This window comes from Danio aesculapii, chromosome 13, assembly GCF_903798145.1.
Source record: "Danio aesculapii chromosome 13, fDanAes4.1, whole genome shotgun sequence".
Lineage (NCBI taxonomy): Eukaryota > Metazoa > Chordata > Actinopteri > Cypriniformes > Danionidae > Danio > Danio aesculapii.
In genome coordinates, this window is record NC_079447.1 from 31169809 (window position 1) to 31194316 (window position 24508).

General features: G+C 33.5%; 1 protein-coding gene across 1 annotated transcript in view; it reads right to left on the reverse strand.

Annotated features, from left to right (window-relative positions):
- Positions 1 to 1639: 1639 nt before the first annotated feature.
- Positions 1640 to 24508, reverse strand: part of si:ch211-51a6.2 (neurotrypsin) — a 34163-nt gene continuing 11294 nt past the window's right edge. The window contains exons 4-14 of the mRNA XM_056470887.1: positions 20516 to 20654; positions 20241 to 20419; positions 18406 to 18553; positions 14899 to 15077; positions 14635 to 14776; positions 11900 to 12114; positions 9785 to 9926; positions 9432 to 9710; positions 6911 to 7033; positions 6523 to 6803; positions 1640 to 4325 (exon numbers count right to left, since the gene is read on the reverse strand). Coding sequence (XP_056326862.1) covers positions 4006 to 4325; positions 6523 to 6803; positions 6911 to 7033; positions 9432 to 9710; positions 9785 to 9926; positions 11900 to 12114; positions 14635 to 14776; positions 14899 to 15077; positions 18406 to 18553; positions 20241 to 20419; positions 20516 to 20654 — 2147 coding nt within the window. The 3' untranslated portion in view covers positions 1640 to 4005. The remainder of the gene's footprint in view (positions 4326 to 6522; positions 6804 to 6910; positions 7034 to 9431; positions 9711 to 9784; positions 9927 to 11899; positions 12115 to 14634; positions 14777 to 14898; positions 15078 to 18405; positions 18554 to 20240; positions 20420 to 20515; positions 20655 to 24508) is intronic.

The following is a 24508-nucleotide window of genomic DNA, read 5'->3' on the forward strand; positions in this document are numbered from 1 at the left end:
ACAAGTATTGTTCATCACTAATTCATGTAAGTGCATTAACTAGCATGTTAGTAAATGCATTAATTAACATTAAAACATGAAATCTTTTTGTAAAGTGTGACCAGGTTTGGTTTTGCAAGTAAAAGATTATTATATTTTTTACACAACATAATTCTTTCCATCATCAGTTTTGTATTCACTCACAAAATGCTTTGTTAGGGGAACCTTAACAGATTTTGTAAAGAAATATCGAGGCTTGTCAGTAAAAAAAAACAGCCTTATCTCACAAGGAAACGTGAAGTAACTATTTTACGTTTCGTCAGTTTAGTGGCTAATTCGTTCAGTCGTTCCCCATCCAGAATTCTAACCGTCATTGGGAGATAAACAAATCGTAGTAAATTGTATGAATTAAATTGACATTACATTACATAAATAATAAAAAAAAAATTCACAAAACATTGTTCTCAAAAAGGGAAATTTTAATTAGCTTGCAAAACCACTGAATTATAGTTTTCCCCTTCAAATCATATCATTTTCATCACCAGTATTGTGAGAAAATGTGACAAGAATTCATTAGTTAATGTATTTCCTAACATTAAAACACTGAACAATACATTACAGTATTTATTCATCTTTGTTAATATTATTTAATGAAAATAAAGTTCTTGTTATGGTGATGCGGTGGCGCAGTAGGTAGTGCTGTCGGCTCACAGCAAGAGGGTCGCTGGTTTGAGCATCAGCTGGGTCAGTTGGCGTTTCTATGTGGAGTGTGCATTTTCGCCCCACGTTCGTGTGGGTTTCCTCCGGGTTCTCCGGTTTCCCTCACAAGTCCAAAAACATGCGATACGGTTGAATTGGGTAAGCTAAAAAATTGTCCGTAGTGTATGTGTGTGAATGAGTGTGTATGGGTGTTTCCCAGTGATGGGTTGCAGCTGGAAGGGCATCCGCTGCGTAAAAACATATGCTGGATAAGTTGGCGGTTCATTCTGCTGTGGCGACCACAGATTAATAAAGGGACTAAGCCGAAAAGAAAATGAATGAATGACTGAATGAAAGTTCTTGTTGGTAAAGTTAACTCACAGTGCATTAATGTTATCAAGCACCATTTTATATTTTAATAACACATCGATAAATGTTGAACAATGACTAATAAATGCTGTACAAGTATTGTTAATCATTCATTCATGTTAGTAAATGCATTAATTAACAATAACTAATGAAACCTTATTGTGAAGTGTGACCAGGTTTGGTTTTGTTGGGGGAAAATAAACAGATTTTGTAAAGAAATTCTGAGGCTTTGTGAAAAAGTGAAAAAAAAAAAAAAAAATCAGTCTGATCTCACAAGGAAACGTAACTATTTTACGTTTTGTCAGTTTAGTGGCTACTTCATACAAATTCATAACAACGAGTTCAGTCGTACAAACATGTACGATTTTTAAAAGAAGAAGTGGAATCCAACCCCATCCCTAAACCTAACCGTCATTGGGGGATAAGCAAATCATACTAAAATGTATGAATTAGATCAGTGTTTCCCAACCCTGTTCCTGGAGGCACACCAACAGTTCATGTTTTGGATGTCACCCTCATCTGACCCATTAACTTCAGGTGTTGGAGTCTCTTCTGATGTTCTGATGAGTTGTTTCAGGTGTGTTTGATGGGTCAGATGAGGGAGACATCCAAAACATGAACTGTTGGTGTGCCTCCAAGAACAGGGTTGGGAAACACTGAATTAGATGGTACAAATTCATAAACCACTAAATCAAAAAGTTATGCGTTGCCGTGAATCAGCATTGAAAAAAAAACATGGTATTTCTATCATTGGCTTTGTGTTCATTCACAAAACACAATGGAACATTACATAAATTAAAAAAAGAAAATGTTTACACAAAACATTGTTCTCTAAAAGGAACATTTTAATTAGCTTGCAAAAATTATAGCAAAAAAAAAAAATCTTTGCATTACCTGACACTGCTTTTCTGCTTCCCAAAAAAAAAGTAAGCTCAATAATGTCGTACCCTACAAACCTTCATCAAGAGTACTACAGTAATAACCAACAAATAAGTGGAATGTTGATGATTGTTTTAACATTAATGCATGCCTATTTCATAGTGGAAGTGCAAAATGTGAACTTACTTTAAGATCCTGATCCATAGACCTCCCACATATGCTCACTTATATGGCATGCAGATTAGTGCAAACTGACTTATTTACAAAGGCTTACAAGCAAACAACCTTTAAACTCTGCTCACATAAGGCAGCTTTTCCTCAAAAACACACATTTGCGGCTTCATGTTTTTGTGCACGATCACGATGCTTCAAGTATACAGAAATGGAATTGAAATGGCACGGTGCAACTATTTAAATGTGCAACACATAAACCAGGATCAAAGCAGCTTTAAACCTAATGGCCAGCTGGTGATGCTTTCGTTCAGAGGCATTACATGATATACACTGCGGTCGACACTTTGGGATCAGTATGATTTTTTTTTTTTACATTTTACTCAACAAGCCTGCATCTATTTGATTAAAATACAATTAAAATTGTGAAACAGTACAATTTCAATTCACTGACTTCTTATTGAATATAAAATGTAGCTGTTTCATTCAAAGAAATGATTTCAACATTACAACATTTCACTTTTGAGATTTTCTGATCGGTTATGCTCAATTATTATTGGTACACTCATTATTATTAATAATGATGACTCTCATAATTATAAATTACCTGCTTCATAGTTTGGAAACTGCTACATTTCACTCATCATGGCACTTTGATTTGAAGAACGTTTAAAAAACATTGTTTAATTCTGTACTTTGAACCATTTAATGTGTCCCTGATGAATAAAAGTAAATACATTTACCATGGTATTGCACTGTACAACAGTTTCCATACTTTTCAAGCACTGTTTTCAACCAACATAGGCTCATTCTGAAAACGTAGCCCTATATACATACCAGAAGAACGTATGGCTGCATGGCGTCTTAAAAACGAACACTAGGGGGCGGTATTTTCACACTTACCAGCTAACCGATTACCTCCGTATGGACGGTTTTCCTGCTGTTACCAGTTTGTCTAGTCAGCTAACCATGTACATTGGCGGACTTGAGACGCAGAGAAGAGTTGACCACAAGGACGGGGTTCAAGTGAAAGCAGTTTCAGCAAGCGGGTAGGACAAAAACAGAATACAAAAATAAAATAAGTAAATAACAGCGTGAGAACGTGGTAAAATCTGAAAATGTAGTAAAAATCAGATGAAGGCTTTTCTTTTTCTGGATTGCTTTTAAAACTGTCGGTTGGGTTTAGGGAAGTGGGTGGTGTAGGTCAGTCAGTGCTTTTGAAAACACTGTTGGTTCGGTTTAGGGAAGGAGGAGGGTGGGTCAGTCGATCGTTAAGTCAGTCAGTCAGTCAGTCAGTCAGTGAACAGCGGCCTCTGGTGGATTTAAGCAAGAACAGCAGGCACGAATGGAACTCGCCAGAGAAATTTAAGATCTCAAAAAGCCGCAAAGCGGCCTCTGGTGGATTCGCCAAAACAAAAACTGCAAACAAAACATAGTTCCTGGGACGTATTTGGAGCTCTCCAGAAATATATATAGCGGTACATTTTCAGAATGAGTCTGGTTTGTTTTTAACACTGATAATAATAGTAATAACTAATAATAACTAGCAACCAATAGTAGCAACTAATAATAATAATAATAATAATAATAATAAATATTTCATGAGCAGCAGATCATCATATTAGAAAGACTTTTAAAGGATCATTTGACGCTGAAGATGAGAGTAACAATTCTGAAAATTCAGCTTTAAATCACAGGAATAAATACTATTTTAAACTACATTCAATATGAAAATAGTTTGTTTTAAATTGTAATAACATTTCACAAGTTTACTGTATTTTTAATTAAATAAATGAAGTCTAAAACATAAAACATAAAAAAAATTGTACTAATTCCCAATTTTTGACTGATAATATATAAATATATATTGACAATGCGGTGAGTGATTTTAACATCAACACTGTGATATCACGCTTCAGCTGGGCTGTGTGTGACTTTCTCAATCCACTTCAGAAAGCGTCCGACCCGTGTATATACACCTGGATATGAAGGGTCACCACAGCCGTGACCCCAGGAGATGACGCCTGTGAGCATCCAGTGCCCACCGTCGCCTTGGCACACCAGCGGACCCCCACTGTCACCCTGACAGCTGTCCACACGCCGATGGTTGGACAAGCTACCAGCACACAACATGCGGCTGGTGAAACGACTGCCATAACGCTTTTTACACTTCCAGGAGGGCAGCAGAGGAACCCAGGCTTGCAGAAGAGTTCTGGAATACTCAGAGTCTATGACAAGATAGAAAGAAAAAAATATAAGCATATATTCTTTTTAATTGTTATATATATATTATTTTTAAGTGTTATTTTTAATTATTTTTTTGTGTATTTATTTTCAAATGCGTAAGGCTTAAATAAAAATGGTGTTTTCAAGTGAAGATAAGAGTTTGATCAAAGGTTTCCGAGAACTGAAAGGCTACAGTGCTTCATGTTTTCTACATGAATTTCTGACAAAAAAAAAATGGACAAAAGGTGGATTGGATTACTTGTTGGTGAAAATTGGTCGCATTGGATCAGCATGTCGTGTGGCGGGGAGTGGTTGTCCACGCACTGCCCGTACTGTTAAAATATCACAACTGTCGATGACATGGTACTGAGCCTGGAGGACGCAAGACGCACCCATTGCACTGTCCGACAGATTGCACGGGAGTCTGGCAATTAATGACTCGGATATGTAAACGTTGCTTTATTTCTGTGTGTGCTAATTTAGTCTACAGATAATAAAACTGAAACGTTATGTCAATATTTTGGTTATCATTGTTTAACAAGGTAATGTGGTGATATAAATCAGGTGAGGTGGAAACTGTATATATATATTATATAACTTAATTAAACTTCCTATTTGTCAACTAATTACGAAATGTAATTAAAAAAAATTAAAAATTAGAGAATTAAGAATTAATGATGCTTGGATTTTTTTGAGACATATGGAAATATATGGAATGATATACAGTTGAAGTCAGAATTATTAGCCCCCCAGTTTATTTCTTTCACCAATTTCTGTTTAACGGAGAGAAGATTTTTTCAACACATTTCTAAACATACTAGTTTTAATAACTCATTGCTAATAACTAATTTATTTTATATTTGCCATGATGACAGTACATAATATTTTACTAGATATTTTTCAAGAGACTTCTATACTAGGTTAATTAGGTTAACTAGGCAGGTTAGGGTAATTAGGTAAGTTAATGTATAACGATGATTTGTTCTGTAGACTATAGAAAATAACTAGCTTAAATGGGCTAATGATTTTGACCCTAAAAAAAACGGCTTTTATTCTAGCTGAAATAAAAACAAATAAGACTTTCTTCAGAAGAAAAAATTATATCAGGCATGCTGTGAAAATTTACTTGCTCTCTTAAACATCATTTGGGAAATATTTAAAAAAGAAAAAATTTCAAAGGGGGTTTAATAATTCAGATTATATATATATATATATATATATATATATATATATATATATATATATATATATATATATATATATATATATATATATATATATATATATATATATATGCATTTTACACTTATTAATTTTATATGTTTTTAATTGTACAACAACCTCCAATTAAGAAGTTTGTTGAAGTCAATAGTGCATCAAAGATGCATTAAACTGATAAAGTGTAAAAGTGAAAATTAAATGTTATAAAATATTTCTATTTGAAATAACATTCTAGAAAACATTAAAAATCCTTTATGAAAATAATTGTATTAATTCTATTTAATAGTTTATACATGGTAGAGACATTTAACAAATCACACTGACCCCAAACTTATAAAAGATAAAGTATGTAAAGTATGCAAAATTTGAATATATTAAAATATTTAGAGAAAAAAGATTTTGTTTGCAAAACTTTAAGAAATAAATAAAATGCTATTTATTATGGGAGTTTGTGTCCACTGCTGAAAAGAAAAGAAGATAACTGATTTTTTTTCTCAGAATTACAACAATTTTTCGTGCAATTTTGAATCTTGAGGTTCAGAAAAAATTGCAAGAAATCTGCAAATAAGGCAAACAAATCATGCAGTATAAGATAAAAAAACATTTACATACAAGGTTATTCTCCTGCAATGTTTACTGCTAAAATAAGCTGCTAAATTAAGTAAATGAGATCAGAACTAAATAATAAAAAATTAATATAATAAAATATAATAACAATACTTTTGTGAGAAATAAACTGCAAGATAAATTGCAAGACAATGAGTAAGGATAGTGAGTTTGTTGCAGTTGCCTTTACTATAACATTCTTTTATTTGGCAAAATTTTTTTTTATATATGTTTAATAATTAAGTTGTATCATTTATTTTAATATATTTGACCAAGAATTATACTTTTCCAGTCTTTTATACCAAAAGCAAACTCTTTTTCTTCATTAGTAAGTTGAATTCACTGTAAATATGTTTATGAGTTTCCCAGTACCTGTAATTCCCCAGCCGGTGATCACACAGGCAATGGGTCTCTTGCCCTTCTTGCTGCTCTGAGGTGGAAGGCAAACAGCATTAGTGTGCGGGTTAAAGGCCACACAGTTCCCATCTGTGCCCTTCAACTTCAGCAAGGCAATGTCATACTCCCAGCCCTGACTGTGGTACTTTTTATGGATCACGATTCGCTCAGGAGAAAGACTGCGCTCAAAATCGTCCCGCTCCTCAGTGTGGTAGTCGCCGAGCCGCAGGACATATCGGGAGGCATCTGAACCAAACCTGAAAAGAATAAAAAGAGATGCTCACGTAAAGCATGTTTATTAATTGGCAACATAGGCGTAAGTTCAACAGAGAGCCACTAGATGCCAGTAGAGTCTCTCTTTTACCTTTTGAAGCAGTGAGCAGCAGTAATGACCCAACAGGAATTGATAAGAGTCGCCCCACAGAGAGGATGTGAGCCTTTTGATTGAGACCTGAGCCAAAGAGACACTTGCCATGGCCAGTCCCCCCTTTATGACAGACAAATGCCCCACCAAAAAAAGAAAACAAACACACTTATTAGAGATTTACATAACTTTTTAGATTTAAAAAATATATTACTGCATATATAAATATATTTAGGGATGATCCAATCAGGATTTTTGCAGCTGATAGAGTACCAATTCTGATGCTTCAAGCTTTATAATGCATATAGCACATGTTCCCTCTAAGTATGATAATATCTCGCCTTACCTAAGAGAATAAATAAAGGATGCTGCAAATAATCCCTTAAACATGTCTCTTATAACCATTTAGTAAGGAAATGTCATGGTCAGAAGGAGCTTACAAACGATGAATGAAGAATTCAACATGTCTCACTGAAGAAGTTTGGAGTGCATATTTGATGCATAAGAAGTTAAAATGCACACCTATAAATATACTGATCTTTCTTCCTGAAACAGGAAGGCCCTATAAACTACTGTTTATTGCAATAAGTATGTTACAAAAGTTATATTATTAAATATTCAAGTTAACATTCATGTCACAACAGCTCAAAACACTAGATATAAATAGTTGCAACAAAGAGACCATCACTCGCACGAGTCACACCAATAAACTGTATAAACAGAGATTGCATCACAGCTGTATATTTTTTATTTAGCTGCTGTGACGCGAGCGCAGTGATCACTCACATGTTGTATCACTGCTGATGTGTAATATACAGGTGCGCACGTGCCTTTTCCTCTGCTTGTAAACTCGTAAACAAACACCTGCGATCGGTTCATGAGGCCCGCCAGGGTTGCTTTTCTAACTATCGTTAGCCAACTGAGATCTCAGGTTCTGTCGTTACAAACATAGTTTGTTGATTTGCTGTTTCCCAAATCCATCGTTCCAATGAACATTCGCATACTGCATTGCAAATTTGTATGCTTGCAACTACACCTCTGGAGCTGTAGTTAGAAACATAGTTCCTGGCTGTGTTCTATTCCCAGTTATGCCCCCTATGCTCTATTGGTTTAGAACATTCTAACACTCAAACTTGAAATTATTGAAAAAAAGCATTAAAGTCATCTCTTTTGCATGTAAAACTATAATTTGCACAAAGAAATTATGGGGTTCTTCAACAAAGAAGTTGTTACCACCCTGTTTAGAGCATCATTATGGGCGTTTTACGTTATACTAACGTGGTTCAAATGATGGATCTGCGACAGAGAAACTATGGGTTTGGGGAAACACTCGTCACTACATCGTTCTTTTCCCAAACGATGCATCGTACTATGATAATTCAGCCGCGAGTTACGTCGTTGTTTGAGAAACGCAATATAACAACTTATATATATATTATATAAACTAAGTTAGCAAAACAATTGATGAATAGTGTTTAGAATTTTTCAGAATTTTGTTTTTGCACAACTTTAAAACACAATATCTGAAAAAGATTTTTTAGTAAATAAACTCTTCATAGAAGTATAATGTATTGATCTTGCAAAGTTGAATTTTCAGTATCATTCTGTCACATCTTCAGTGTCACATGATCCTTCAAAAATCAGTCTAATATGCTATTTTTGTACTTAATAAACATATATATTTTTTATCATCTTTGAGAACATATCTTTGCGGAAACATTAATTTTATTTGTTCTTTTAAAAACAATGTTTATTTTATTTTAATTTTTTAAATTGAAATGTTATGTGACATTAAATAACTTTATTATACTACTAATTATGATTACTTCGGTTTAAAAACAAAATCTTACAGACACCAAATTGTTGAAAAGTATTTTAAAGTATATCTTTTATTTATTTTATCATTTATTTGAACTAATATAAAGTTATTATTTATTTACTGATTTCTAAAACAGTGGTTCTCTTTTTTTTAACTTCAAACCTTTTCATTGCCAAAGACTTATTTAGATTAATCCCGTTATTAATCTGGGGTCGCCACAGCGGAATGAACCACCAATTTATTCAGCATATATTTTATGCAGTGGATGCCCTTCCAATTGAGTATATTTTAGACAATTTTCAGATAATGAAAAAAATGAATTGCATTAAATAATTTTGTAGCTTAAAGTGAGAATCCTCTTTACTTTCCTGATATAAAAAAGTCAGAGAAACACATTCTTCAAAATCTCTTCTTTTTGCATTCCAGTGCAGTCATATACTTTTAAAAGGAAATATGGGTGATTTTTTATTTCATTACAAATTACTAATTTTACTCAAATCCAGATTTGCGGTTTACTCTCAAACACCTGCTTACAATCCAGTTTTGATGTCATTTTGCTTTCATAATAAACTATAAACACACAAATGTTATATATTGTTCCCTTATGACAACAGTGCTACAATACAGAACCAATGGTATCCAGCCAATAAACACAAGCATAAACACAATGCATGAATGTGAGGGAATAAAATGAGCCCTGACCGTAGAGACTTGTCTCCTCCAATGATCCTCCTCCTGCGTCTCTGTGTGTTAGGTCTCAATCCACACTCCTGTTTGCCAAAACTACTGAACTTTACCGGTTCGGTAACATAGTCACAAATGACCCCTGCGTCCTCACTGTGCCTGCAATCATGAGCGTCCGACCCGACAGCAGAACACTCGCCCAACGAAACCTCTGTACCAACACACTTCACATTATCCAGATGGATCGGTCCCTGGCCCTCGCCAAAATAAGCCATAGAGCGAGCCTTCGAGACCCCACTAAATTAAAAAGAAAACAAATAAGTGCTTAAGATGTTCACTTTATGTTCTTTGCTTGTATGAAACATGCTTACACAAATCCTAGCTGTCTGCAGACCACTTGAGCATTGATATCATTCCAGCCATCATCACACACACTGCCCCACTGAGCATTAATAAACACCTCCACACGGCCCTCTTTACGGCTCTCTCCGTCCACCAGCCTCACCAGGGGACCTGAAAACACAGCACAAGACTTGCATCATCTCTAGAGTATAGGTCAATGTAGGATTGAGAAAGAAATTAGCTACAGTATTACATACATTTTAAAGGATGATGTAGTGAAAAATCATATCCCTTTCCAGCACAAAGGAATTTCATAAGCGTTTTGATGCACACGTTCTGTGCTACAGTTTGGTGCCTGATTAAAAATGACAGAAAATAGCTTTATGGTATTTTTAGTAAATAAATGTTTAATTATGTGTTTTAATGCCATAATATATATATATATATCGTAATACAATGTCAAACTAAAACAATCAAATTATGGTTTGTTTTAAATAGTCCTTGATTATTAAGCTAACAGTTCAGGCCTAGATAATTTAGTAATTAACCAAAAACTATATTAAAAATTAACGAAAACAAATATAATTTCAATAATAATAAGGTAGCTCAGACAAAAAAAAAAAAAAAAAAAAAAAAAAAAATATATATATATATATATATATATATATATATATATATATATATATATATATATATATATATATATATATATATATATATATATATATATATATATATATATATATATATATATATTAGATATATATTAGTACTCCAAATAAATGTAAGCTTGAACTAAGCATATTTTACTTGGAATTGTGTGCTGTTTACAGTTGTTTTTTATTTGTCTGCCAATTTTCTCATGTACAAATCAGCCATAATTTGTTTACAAAGAGATGCTCCTTTTAGCTGTGCCTTTACTGATTGAGCACTGTGCTATGTGTGACAGATTGTACTATTATGTCTTTTTTTTTCTTTTTCATTCCTTTAAAACCTGTTTTAACACATTTCAATCTGTTTTTAATAATTTGTATTCTTAGTTTTTATTTTCCTATACTTGTCTTATTATTATACTTACTTTTATTCCTGTTTATGTAAAGCGCTTTGAATTACCATTGTGTATGAAATGTGCTATGTAAATAAACTTGCCTTGCCTTTTATAAAATAAAACCCTCATATATCACTAGTTCACCTGTTAATTGTTTTAAAACTGTATATTATGAGTAGTCTTTTCACTATTACTTTGCCTTGTGAATTGTTTTAGTAAAAATCACACAAACTATAAAGTCTTGTAATTTTATTTGTTAATTTCAATTGAGGGCAAGGCGGTGGCGCAGTGGGTAGCGCTGTTGCCTCACAGGCTGGTTCGAGCCTAGGCTGGGTCAGTTGGCATTTCAGTGTGGAGTTTGCATGTTCTCCCCGTGTTCACGTGGGTTTCCTCCGGGTTTCCCCCATAAGTCCAAAGTTATGCGCTATGGGTGAATTGGGTAAGCTAAATTGTCCGTAGTGTATGTGTGTGAATGGGAGCGTATGGGTGTTTCCTAATGATGGGTTGCGGCTGGAAGGGCATCTACTGCATAAAATATATGCTGGATAAGTTAGTGGTTCATTCCGCTGTGGCGACCCCAGATTAATAATGGGACTAAGCCGAAAAGAAAATGAATGAATGAATACTTTCAATTGAATAACCCTTAAAAACAGTATTTCTGAATAATTCAGGTAATTGTTTATGTAAGTAATAACATCTAAATAAGCCTTTGGCAATGAAAAGGTTTGAGGTTAAAAAAAAGAGAACCACTGTTTTAGAAATCAGTAAATAAATAATAACTTTATTTTAATGTAGATTTGCTTTCACAAAGCAACAAATCCGTTTCTACTGAGTGCAATGATTTTTGCATATGTCCTAAAAACAAAAAAAAAACAAAAAAATAAATAAATAAATATATATATATATTATCAAGAACTTTTTTCTCAAACAACACATAAATATGTAACTATCTTATGTTTAAACAGATTCTTCATTTTGTTTGGTTCTGAAAAATAGAGACTTCAACTGGTTTGTCTTGTGTAACATGTAGAAGGATACTGTGTTACTCTTAAGGATGATTAAGTAAACAGACATGTTTTACATTAAGTTTCTGCACCTGTGACAGGAGCCACTTCGGGGATCTCATTGTTCTGTCCTTCTCTTTCACAGCGAATGCCCACGTCCTCACTGTGCGAGCAGTCATGCTGACCCCACTGAGAATGAGCACAGTCCAGCAGAGAGCTCTCTCCTCCTTCACAGGTCACCTCATCCAGCAGGATCAGCCCTGTACCCTCGCCATACATCCCAACTGGAGACACCTCAGCTCGCCCTCTGATGGACAAAGAGCAGAATTGCAGCCACAGATCATCAGATCAGATCAGATCATGAGTAAAAAAAAAATATGAATAAAACTTCATGTTGCAAGTTTATAAGGGCTTGATTTGACACCATGGGAGAAAGGAACCAAAAGCAATGTCAGAACATTCCATGTGACTTTAGTGGTTCATCTGTAACCATATGAAGTACTAAGAACACTTTTGTGGAGAAAAAAAAACGATTTTTTACCTATTTCTTCTCTTCTCAGGGTGCGCTTTTACTGTGGGCAGTATTATATACGAGTCAGCAGCGCAACAGGCAAATGTTACAAACCCTGATCTGGTCAGAAGAGAGGATATAGGTTGGGGTGACCAACCTGCTCATGGAGATACATACAGTTTTTTGCCACACAAAAGTGTTCTTAGAGCTTGTATGATTACAATTGAACCACTGAAGTCACATAAAATAATTAGTTTGTGGGTCATTTTCAAGATGTCCCAGGACCTTTGGCGTCTATGGTGTGAGGAAGCTCTCAGATTACATCCAGATCTTCATACGAGTTCTGTAGATGAACGAAGGTCTCAGGTGTTTGAAACGACATGAGGGTGAGTAATTAATAACACAAGTTTCCTTTTTGTTGAAATATTCATTTAGGGCCCTGATATACACGCAGCAACATTACTTATCATTCTTGAATGCTAAATAATTCTTCTTGAATGCTCCGGTTTCGCCCACGGTCCAAAGACATGTGCTATAGGTGAATTGGATGAACTGAATTGGCCGTAGTGTATGAGTGCTTGTATGAATGCGAGAGTATATGGGTGTTTCCTAGTACTGGGTTGCGGCTGGAAGGGCATCCGCTGTGTAAAACATATGGTGGAATAGTTGGTGGTCATTTTGTTGTGGCGACCCCAGATAAATAAGAGACTAAGCTGATATTCAAAAATGAAGAATGATAAAGTATGTTGCTTTTAAATACCTGAGCAGTTAAATGATATTATTCACAGCAGTTTACACTGCTAAGAGTAACATTTGGTTGAATATATAAATGTACAGCACGATTTACTCTAAGAAACATACAATAAACTAAATGTACAGTGGTGAGAAAACAACAGTTAAGAAAGCATCTGGTAATAATGATGTGGATGTTTGAAAGAGTGATGTGGATGTTTGAAAGAGTGATGTGGATGTTTGAAAGAGTGATGTGGATGTTTGAATGTAAAATTTAGCCCAAAAAAATTACATATATATATATATATATATATATATATATATATATATATATATATATATATATATATATATATATATATATATATATATATTATTTTATTTTTTTTTTTCTTCACTTTCGTCAATTGGTGAAGTTTGTTCCTCGCTGCTGTCGCCACTGGCTTGTTTGGTTTGAGACTTGTGAAGCTGCGCATCAATGGATTTGCTCTTTAGTGTTTGGACTTTCAGCAGTGAAAATTAAATTACACAGAACTGATTTAATCGGAACTTAAAAGCTAAACACTGAACTGACACAGTTCCAATTTTAATTCACTACAACTTCTATGTTAAGCTGCTTTGACACAATCTACATTGAACAAGCGCTATAGAATTAAAGATGAATTGAACTGAACTTATTTGAAAAGTGTTGCAAGAACCAAAATTAGAATACGTGTTGATATAAAAAAACAAATTCATGAGGAACACATTAAATAACGTCTGTTATATTGTCTGGTATGAAATACAATTCAAAGTACATTTTTTTATTTGTGTTTCCATAATGTTTCCGATTGTAAAACAAAACTGGGATTGTAAAGAAATACATTTTTGCTGTTACTTTCAAATATAAGCAGCTCAGTGTTTATGACTATACTCAGAGACATTTGGTCTTGATGGACCGAACAGACAAAATTAACCATAAAAGAATTACAAGTCAAAGAAGGCAGAGCCTGAGAGACAAACCAACCTATTAAACAACTCTGACCGACCAATAGCAGTTTACCACCCAAAGCAGACTTTTCCTGAAAGCTCATTTTAAAAAGCTGTTTCTAACTCCTGAAACAAACACCAAACAACCTTTGCTGTTTGTCTTTTGGGCTTCAAAACGACGTCAGTTTGTTCTTCGATTTTTGACTATATATCGTTGTACATTCCTGAGACTAAAGAGTTTATCTCAAACATAAACATTTAACACACTAAAACATGTGGCTTTTAGACATAATGCTTACATACATTTCAGTTTGAAAAGTTGTTTTATTTTATTTTAATGAGCTCCTTTAGACATTTGCAACTGCATGCCAACTAACTCTCTTTAGAGCGGTTATTAGCAGACTGTTGGAATAAGATTAGCAGAACAAAGACAATCTCACACGCACACATGAAAAGTTCGCTTCAAGAAGAAGAAAGAAACATTAATGAGTTTGGAAAAAACATGATCTCTGAGCGGTGTAGAAAACATCCACTTTCAACAGAATGTCTAAACAGAACCATCAAAATAAAGTGTTACCAAAATATGTTATCAATCAAGCAAAACAAGCCACTCACCGATAACCCAGCTGTCGACACACCACCTGGGCGTGACGTCCGGTCCAGTTGTCGTCACACACTGTGCCCCATTCACCAGCATGATAAACCTCCAGACGGCCTTCCCATGGGCTATCAGCTCCTACCAGACGCAACACTCCATCTACAGCAATAGCAGCATGTCTGCAGTTAATCAGTGCACAAACATTGATAAACAGAGGTAAAAGTAAAACTGTTGGGTTTTGAGTGTGTGATGTTGTATTGCGCAGTTGATGTCATCTTCACCTGTAAACGGGTTGCACGAGACTCCAGCGTCCTCCATGTGGTCACAGTTGTGTCGGCCCCAGGGTGCATGAGGACATTCCTCTAGAGAGAGCTCATTTCCTGTGCAGTGAACGCCATCCAGAGCGATAGGACCGCTGCCCTGCCCAAAATGAGCCCAGGTCCACGCCTTTGGCACGCCACTGAAAAACAAATACATGGCTGAAATTTATTTCAACTTTTTTTTGTTGTTGTTTTTGAAAAGTCTTGAAAAGAAACTTGAACAGATGTTTGTGGTCTGTAAGATTAAAAAAAGAGATCATTATTTTTTTCTCTAAGGATGAGGGTTTTGGGCGGCACGGTGGCTTAGTGGTTAGCACTGTCGCCTTACAGAAAGAAGGTGGTTGGTTCGAGTCCCGGCTGGGCCAGTTGGCATTTCTGTGTGGAGTTTGCAACATGTTCTCCCCATGTTGGCGTGGGTTTCCTCTGGGTGCTCCGGTTTACCCCATATTCCAAAGACATTATAGACAGTATAGATGAATTGAATAATCTAAATTGGCTGTAGTGTGTGTGTGCGCGTGTGTGTGTGTGTGTGTGTGTGTGTGTGTGTGTGTGTGTGTGTGTGTGTGTGTGTGTGTGTGTGTGTGTGTGTGTGAATAAACTATATGGGTGTTTCCCAATACTGGGTTGTGGCTGGAAGGGCATCCGCTGTGTAAAACATATGCCGGAATAGTTGGTGGTTCATTCCGCTGTGGCGATCTCTGAAATAGAGACTAAGCTGAAGAAAAATTCATGAATGAAAGAAGGATGGATATGAAGCATTTCTAAGGTTACAACAATAAAATTAAAATAAATATAAAATCAAACAAAAAGTGATTCAGGGGTAATTAATGTGTCGGTGCCCGTTGGATAAGGGATTCATTGGATTCATTCAACAATGAAATCATAAGTCCAAGGCACTCAAAAAGCGAGAGATAAAATTAATATAAAGTAATATATAATATAGTCATATAATATAGCTATTAATGTTAAGAATAGCACATAATAGCCATGTTAATAAAGACTTTTTAATAATCTTTTCACTTGAACTTGCCTTGAACCTATGATTTTGTGATAAAATTAAAATAGTTTTGTTATTTGGAACAAAATAGACATTATTGGAAAATATGTAATGCATTATAAACATATTTTATTTCAGCTGCTTGCCAAAAAAATCTTATTTTTAAAATAAGTCAATAAAAATAATAAAAATAGATCATTATAAAAGACAAAAATGTCAAATAAATACAAATGAATCCAACTGAAACTATTAAAAAATACCACAACAGTTATGCATTGATACTTCACATACAATAATGCATTAAAATGATCAAACGTGACAGTAAATAAACGTATAAATGAACTTATTTTTGATCAAATAAATGCAGCCTTGATGGACATGAGGATTTTATTTTATTTTATGTGTGTGTTTGGTAGTGACAGAAAAGAGGGTTTCACTGACTGTGAAGGGTAAAATCAGTTGCCTCTATCCCACTGCAGATTCATGGAGTGATTCCCTGCACCACATCAATCATTCACACACTCTATCCATTCATCTATATTAATAAAGTTCACTCTCTGTGCTACAGCAGGAGTTTATGCATGCGTGTGCGTAAAAAATGACTGTCCTATAAGAGCGGCGCTCAGATTTGTGTATGACATCATCAGCATCTCCCAGCTCTCGTAATTGCTTTTAGCTGAATCATTCGAGCAAAGCATTTTAACAAATGTACCCTAAACAGAAAAGAGCTCAATTACATCTTGATGATGCTATTACTTACAAATGCTTTTAAGCTACATTAGAAGAACTACTACTAAGACAATTGTGTGCAGAGATCCTTGTACCTTGTACAAACACAAATTTGAAAAAAGAAGAAGAAAAATAAAAGAAATAAACAGAAACAGTGCCTGGCATAATTGAGTACACTCATCACAGATCTCTCTTTAAAATTAATATTTTCTATACACTGAAAAAAGTGTTGCATGCAAAACTGTTGCAAACAATTTATTTGTGTTGAATTTAAACAAACAAATTAAATTTAATAATGTTCAACTTAATTTGTTTGTTTAAATTCAGCCCAAATAAATTGTTTACAACCACTTAACAAAAAAATTGAGTAAATCCAAGGAATCATCTTTGAATAATTTTTTTCAGTGTACACTATAAAAATGCAGGGTTCAACACAATTCATTCATGTTGTCCCAACACAAATAAATTAATTAACCAAATTTAAGTGGTTTGAACATTAAAAAATTGTGTTTCCCCCCCAAAAAAATCTCCAGAATTGTGCTGTTTCAGCTCATTTTAAATAAGTAGTTTGAATAAGCAGAAAAATATTTTTTGAGTGTAGGATGCAATATAGTATTTATCGTAATAGTATATGTTTAATAGTATAGTATTTAATCAGTTCCATGCGTGTTCAATAAAAAAGGTCAGGAGTGCTTTTTCTTCAATGTCAAAAATCGTAACAATTTATTGGATACAAATGAATAATTTGATTCACAGAATTCTGTTATCCTCAATGCAATGCAAAAGGTACATTAAGGAGGTGCGCAACAATTTTCAGTTCCTGACTTCAACTTTCTTCAACTGAGTTTAATGAAATCCGTCATTTGTCAATCATTGTCCAGTCCTCCATTGGCTGCACCCATCCATATATTCTCTTTTTCTATGAATTTTCCGCACAACAATAAAAGCATAAGACTTTCTGCGTTCTGTGTTCAGTTTTAACACCTCTCTTCAGACAGGAGTTTCTGCAGAGCTGAATTCAATCATGTATATACTTCTGCAAAAATGCTAATTAGTATGCACAGCATCCCACACACAACAGTAGAAGTTCAGTTAATATATGACCCTCAAATGACCAATACAACTAATTGTTTGATGAAAAGAAAAAGAGGCAAAAATAATAAAAAATATATTCCTTTTTCCCAACATACATATATATATACACATTACATTAGTCAGTGTGACAGCCAAAACTGAAACTAATATAAATAATAACATAGGAACACCCAATTTTGTTAGGTAAAATATTGAATACAATTTTAATACAGAGCAAAAATCAAGAGAAACATAAAAAAATTGTCAAATTTTGTTTTGTAGCCAAAATTATTGTGTTAACCAAAGATAATTAATTTAACAATATATTAAAAATAAATTGTTCCTGATTCAAGATCCTTTGTCTCAATATGAAAAGCCTTTTTCAGCTTTTTATTTTAATATGTTTTCTAACAGAATAGGGTATTTAAAATGAAGAGGTTAATAGAAAACACATATTGTTCAAGTAATATTTATAAAACACATATTACATTACATTACATTTATTACAGTGATATTACAATTAATATATATCATAATGCTATATTATTAAATATTTTATTATTATTTTAGATGTACAAATTTAAACAGGTTAAAATAATATTTGTGGGATACTGGCATTCAAACATTTCCAAGCCACTGCTTTAAGACACAGATAACAGATATCTTACCCCAATCCCAACTGTCTGCAAACCACTTCAGCATCAATATCATCCCACTCGTCATCACAGATGGTCCCCCACTGTCCATTATAAAACACCTCCACACGGCCCTCGAAATCCTCAAGACCCCCGACGAGCCTCAGGGGGGCACCATTTCCTAAACAAAACCATCAAATCAATTAATCATTCATTCATTCAATGTAGAGGAAAATGATTACGACTGTTTTCAGTGCAACATTTCATTCTTTTCACCTTAATGACAAAAGTCTGAAATCCCTTTAATAAACTATAGATGTCAGTCACACATATGGTTTAATGCTTTAAAGCATGTATGTATGTGTGGTAAAGGAAAAGGACATGTGTAAGGACTGTTGGCAAAGCCTCAGAGCTCTCAGATTGCTTTCTCCTTCCTAATGTTTCTGTGTGAATAATTCACAGCTCTCTCTAAATATACCTGACCCTGTTCTAGCAAACTGTCCCATTACAACAGGCACAGTGTTTACGACCCTGCTTCTGTCTCGTATGAATTCTGTCTTCATTTAGCTTCCGAGAAGCCTTTGCATACTATACCACTGCTGAAAATATAGCTATAGGGAGTATGATCAGCAGATACAGGAATACTGTACATGCACAGCTGTTGCTGTCACATATATACATCAAAATCTAAGGTAAAGACATTTATAATGTCACAATAATTTACAAACAATTTTGAAAATGATTTAATTGATAAGACAATAACTGTGTTTATTAATGACGTGTTTAATATTAATGACATTAAAAGAAATGTTTCCTGAGCACCAAATCAACTTATTACAATCATTTCTGCAGGATTATTTGACACTTTGCCATTACTGAAAATGTTTTTTTATAGGCAATAATACATCACAACAATATTATTATTATTAATTGCATTTTGATTAAAACATTATATATATAGTATTATTCATACATACAATATTGGTAAAAACAAGTTTGGAAACATTGATATTTATGTTTTTAAAGAATTCCTTTCACCAAGATGCCATATACAGTATTTGATAAATAATACAATAATATTGTAAAATATTAGTTCAGTTTAAAAAGCTGTTTTCTATGTGTATACACATTAATATACATTTATTTCTGTGATTAAAAGTGACACTTTAACATTACTCCAGCCATCAGTGGTTCTTTTTATCATCGGTGATGAATATTTTTGTGAATGTGATTTTTCAGATATATTTAGAGTATTTAGAATATTTTAATATTTTTAGAATATTTCATATTAATATTTATAAATATATAGAAAATAAATGCAGAATAACAGCATTTATTTTAAACAAAATCTTTTGTAACTGTCTGTACTGTCATTTTCGATCAGTTTAATGTGTGCTTGTTTAATAAAAGGTATTATTTGAATGGTAATATACCACAAAAATATTACATCACATCATTTATACCAATTTCTGAAGAATAATGTGATACTAAATACTGGACTGATGACCACTGACAATTCACCTTCTGCCGTCATATGAAAAAATTGCATTTTTAAAATATACTGACATGAATACAATTACAAAAATAAACACAACAACACTATATATTTTTAAAATAATATTTCAGAAAACATTTTTCAATGTACTTTTTTTTATTACCTTTTTTTAATAGAACGTAACACAAAATCAGAGATACATCAGAAATAGTCAGTAACTATACAGATGGATACTGAAAGGATTAGATTCTTCTTTGCCCCATGCTCTCAGGCACCATACCTAGGACTGCCACAGTTCAATACTTTTTAATTGAAAAAAGTGTACAGATGAATTATCATCAAAATTTGATGTAGTCAAATAAAGCAATCTTACCCTCGGGTACAGCACATATGACTCCAGCCTCATTCCCATGGTTACAGTCACCAGACACATATTTCCTGCTCCGGCACTTGAGCAGAGATTCTTCATTTCCATGGCAGCCGAGACGCTCAAAGTGGAAGAGACCAGAACCAGGTCCGAAATATGAATGGCGGAGTGCAGTGCCAATCTCACTGTGAGGAGTTAGCAGGTCATTAATGACATCGCATATTGAGTGTTAATCAGGACAGAGACTCTAGCTGATGGCGAAGACAGTTTGAGGCTTATACCCGAGTCTCAGCTGTCGACAGATCACACTGGCATCTCGATCCGTCAGGTGAGAGTCACACACTGATCCCCATCGGCCATTTAGATACACCTCCAGGCGACCACTCTTATTAGATGAACCCCCCACCAACCGCACATCACCTGGAGGAATACATGCAGAGTTAGAATTGAAAATGCTAAAGTTTAATTAACAATTATACGACTAAATAAATTAATTGTAAATAATAATATATAATAAAACATCATGACAAATCACATAATATAATATAATATAATATAATATAATATAATATAATATAATATAATATAATATAATATAATATAATATAATATAATATAATGTAACGTAACGTAACGTAACGTAACGTAACGTAACATAACATAACGTAACATAACAAAATATAACATAACATAACATAACATAATATAATATAATATAATATAATATAATATAATATAATATAATATAATATAATATAATATAATATAATATAATATAAAATAATATAATATAATATAACGTAACGTAACGTAACGTAACGTAACATAACGTACTGTAACATAACATAACAAAATATAATATAACATAACATAACATAACATAATATAATATAATATAATATAATATAATATAACATAACGTAACGTAACGTAACGTAACGTAACATAACATAACGTAACATAACATAACAAAATATAATATAACATAACATAACATAACATAACATAACATAATATAATATAATATAATATAATATAATATAATATAATATAATATAATATAATATAATATAATATAATTCATTAATTTTTGCGGAATGAACCGCCAACTTATCCAGCATATGTTGTTCAAAGCAGATGTACTTCCAACCCCAACCCAGTACGGGGAAACACCCATACACTCTCATTTACACACATACACTATGGCCAATTTAGCTTATTCAATTCACCTATAGCACAGGCTTTGGATTGTGGGGTAAATTGGAGCACCCGGAGGAAACCCCAGCCGGGACTCACACCGCGACCTTCTTGCTGTGAGGCAACAGTGCTAACCACTGAGCCACCATGCCACCCCCATAATATAATATAATATAATATAATATAATATAATATAATATAATATAATATAATAGAATAGAATAGAATAGAATAGAATAGAATAGAATAGAATAGAATAGAATAGAATAGAATAGAATAGAATAGAATATATGGTAAAAAAAATGAAGTGGGATTACAAATAAAATAAATAACCAATAAAATATATTTATAATACAAATTTAGGAACATTTTTGTTGAAATTGTTGTCATTTATTTTAGAGCATAAAATATAATTCTTTTAATATAAGCACGCCAAATTTCCTGACATGTTTCCATTTCTGTTTAGGCAACACAACAATTGTTGGGTTAAGAAATCAATATGGAAAAACCCAGATTTTTACAACAAATAAAAACTAATTATTCTGACCAGTCGTAATTTTCTGTGCTGATTACGGTTTATTTGCTTACTTTAGGTTATTTCTGGAGGATTATGGAAGAATAATTGTGCATTTATTAAGTGTGCTTCACACAGGTGAGTGGGCTTGACAAACCACCTCTTCTCTCTATTTGCACCATACAACTTACTGCAAGTTACTGCAACTGCCCATTTTCAGTAACTTACCTGCAAATGTGTTTTACAGTAGCAGGGCCCTACCGCAATTACCTTTTACAGTAAAATAGCCTTACTCGCAAATCTTCTTTTTATGGTAAAATACCACATTTTAATCTTACAGTTATTCATTTTATTTTTCAATTTTTACAATATCATTGCTGTAAATTATTGACATTTTACACTAGCAGTAAAACATTCATATTTAATATTTACTATTGAATTTAATATACTCCAAACAAGTGACGAGATCATGTACAACAGTATTTTTATTATTCATTTTATCCATTTTAAATGGTTTACAAGGTCATTTTCAATTTTCATCAATCTATTTTAAATACAGTTTGTGATTGTTAATTGATCTTATTTTTCATGAACTGTCTCATTTTTGTCTTCAACTACAGTAGCAGTACTTAATTACTATTATTACATTAGAATAGCGCAAATATGCAGTAGCCTATTCCTAATATGTAGAAGATTACTGTAAAAGTTACAGTACCCACAATCTAGTGCATATTGCAGTAGTGAACTGAAAAGAATATTTGTGGTATTTTACTGGGTGTTTTTGCAGTAAATAACTGTAAAATTGTGACAAAGTCTAACAGTGTAGCACTCGATTCTCTGAGCACTGTGTGTATTGCACACAGTCGTAGACATCTTGAAAAATAAGATTTACTTCTTCCCCTTGACCAAAGGCAAAACCAAACTTACCCCACTGTCCTATTTTACATTCACAAACTTCAAAAAGTTTATTAGAGACACTCGCAAATAGACATCCTGCTGCCAAACGTCATGCTCACAAACATCTAAATACTCTATTTGTTCAAGTCAGTTGCCGACCGTCTTTAATGGTATTCAGCAGAAAGGAAATGGCATACAGCACCAGACAGAGATAATCTCAGCCCACAGAGATACAGCAATCAGATTTCAACACTAGCTTGGACAAAGACGGGTGACGACAGACCGGCACAAAGAGATCCAGAGAGCTAGCAAACACACATACACTTTCTCAATGACAGTATCAAATGCATGTGAATGATGCGAGACTGATTGACAATCAATGTGGAGGAAGATGAACAGAGGACAGAGAGAATCCTTGAGGTCTGTTGGCTGACTGTGTGCTGTTACTGCAGTAATAAACATCACTCAGCTTCTGTACAACAACAGCTACACTAATAGGATGGCTATGACACTAAAACTCACCAGGACACCTTCACTGTATAAACACAGACGTCACGGTCCAGCTAGGACTTTCTCTAGGTCAAATGAGGCTAGACTTCAGAGATATGCAACCAAGAGCTCTAGCCACAAATGTATTTGAATCATTTTAGTGAGTTTGAGTGCTATTTTAATTTTTGCAATGAAAATGATGTATTATGAAATGAGCGTCTTTTAACACTGAAGTTAATCTTTATTTGCAGATATATAGAATAGCCTTCTGGCATTGAAGTCAAAATTATTAGCTCTCTTGAGAAATTTCAATTCTTTTTACAAATAATTTCAATTTTAAAAAGTTTATTGGAAAGAAAATTGTTGAACATGTTTAAACACTATATTTTTAATATTAAATATCTAATTTCTAATATATAATTTCTCAGCTATGATGACAGTACATAAAAGTTTACTAGTTATTTTGCAAGATACTAGTATTCAGGTTTAAGTGCAATTAAAAGGCTTGGTCATTTAGGTTATAGGCAGGTTAGGCTATTTAGGCAGGTCATTGGACAACAGTGGTTTGTTCTCTAGCCAATCAGAAATTATATGATCAGGGTTTCCTCAAAAATGCTTTTGTTGTTTGTTCAGATCATTTTTAACACAATTCTTGAGATTTCGCTGAGACAGATTAATTGTTTTATGTTCAATCCACTTAAATTTGTAAAAAATGAATAAGTTAACTTAATTTCTTCATGTGGTCCAATCACAAATCGTATGTGTGGAACCCAGCATTTTTTACAGTGTTTGATAATATTTACCTTAAAACATTTAAACTGCTTTTATTCCAGCCAAACCAAATGAAATAAAAGAAAAATATTATAGGAAATGCTGTGAAATTTCCTTGCTTTGTTAAATAAGACTTTGGGAATATTTGAAAAATAATTAAAGTTTCACAGGAGGGCTAATAATTTTGTCTTCAAGCAGCGGAGCTTTTATTATGCCACAGTACACCGCTTCCAGTTTATCTAGTCGTGATCTTGTGAGGAAGAAGCAGCACTGTTTTGTCATACTAAATATATTTTAGGGTTTTTCTACACTCTCAGAAATATAGGTACGCAAGCTGCCACTGGGGTAGGACCTTTTCAAAAAGTACATATTTATACCTAAAGGGTCTATATTGGTACCTCAAATG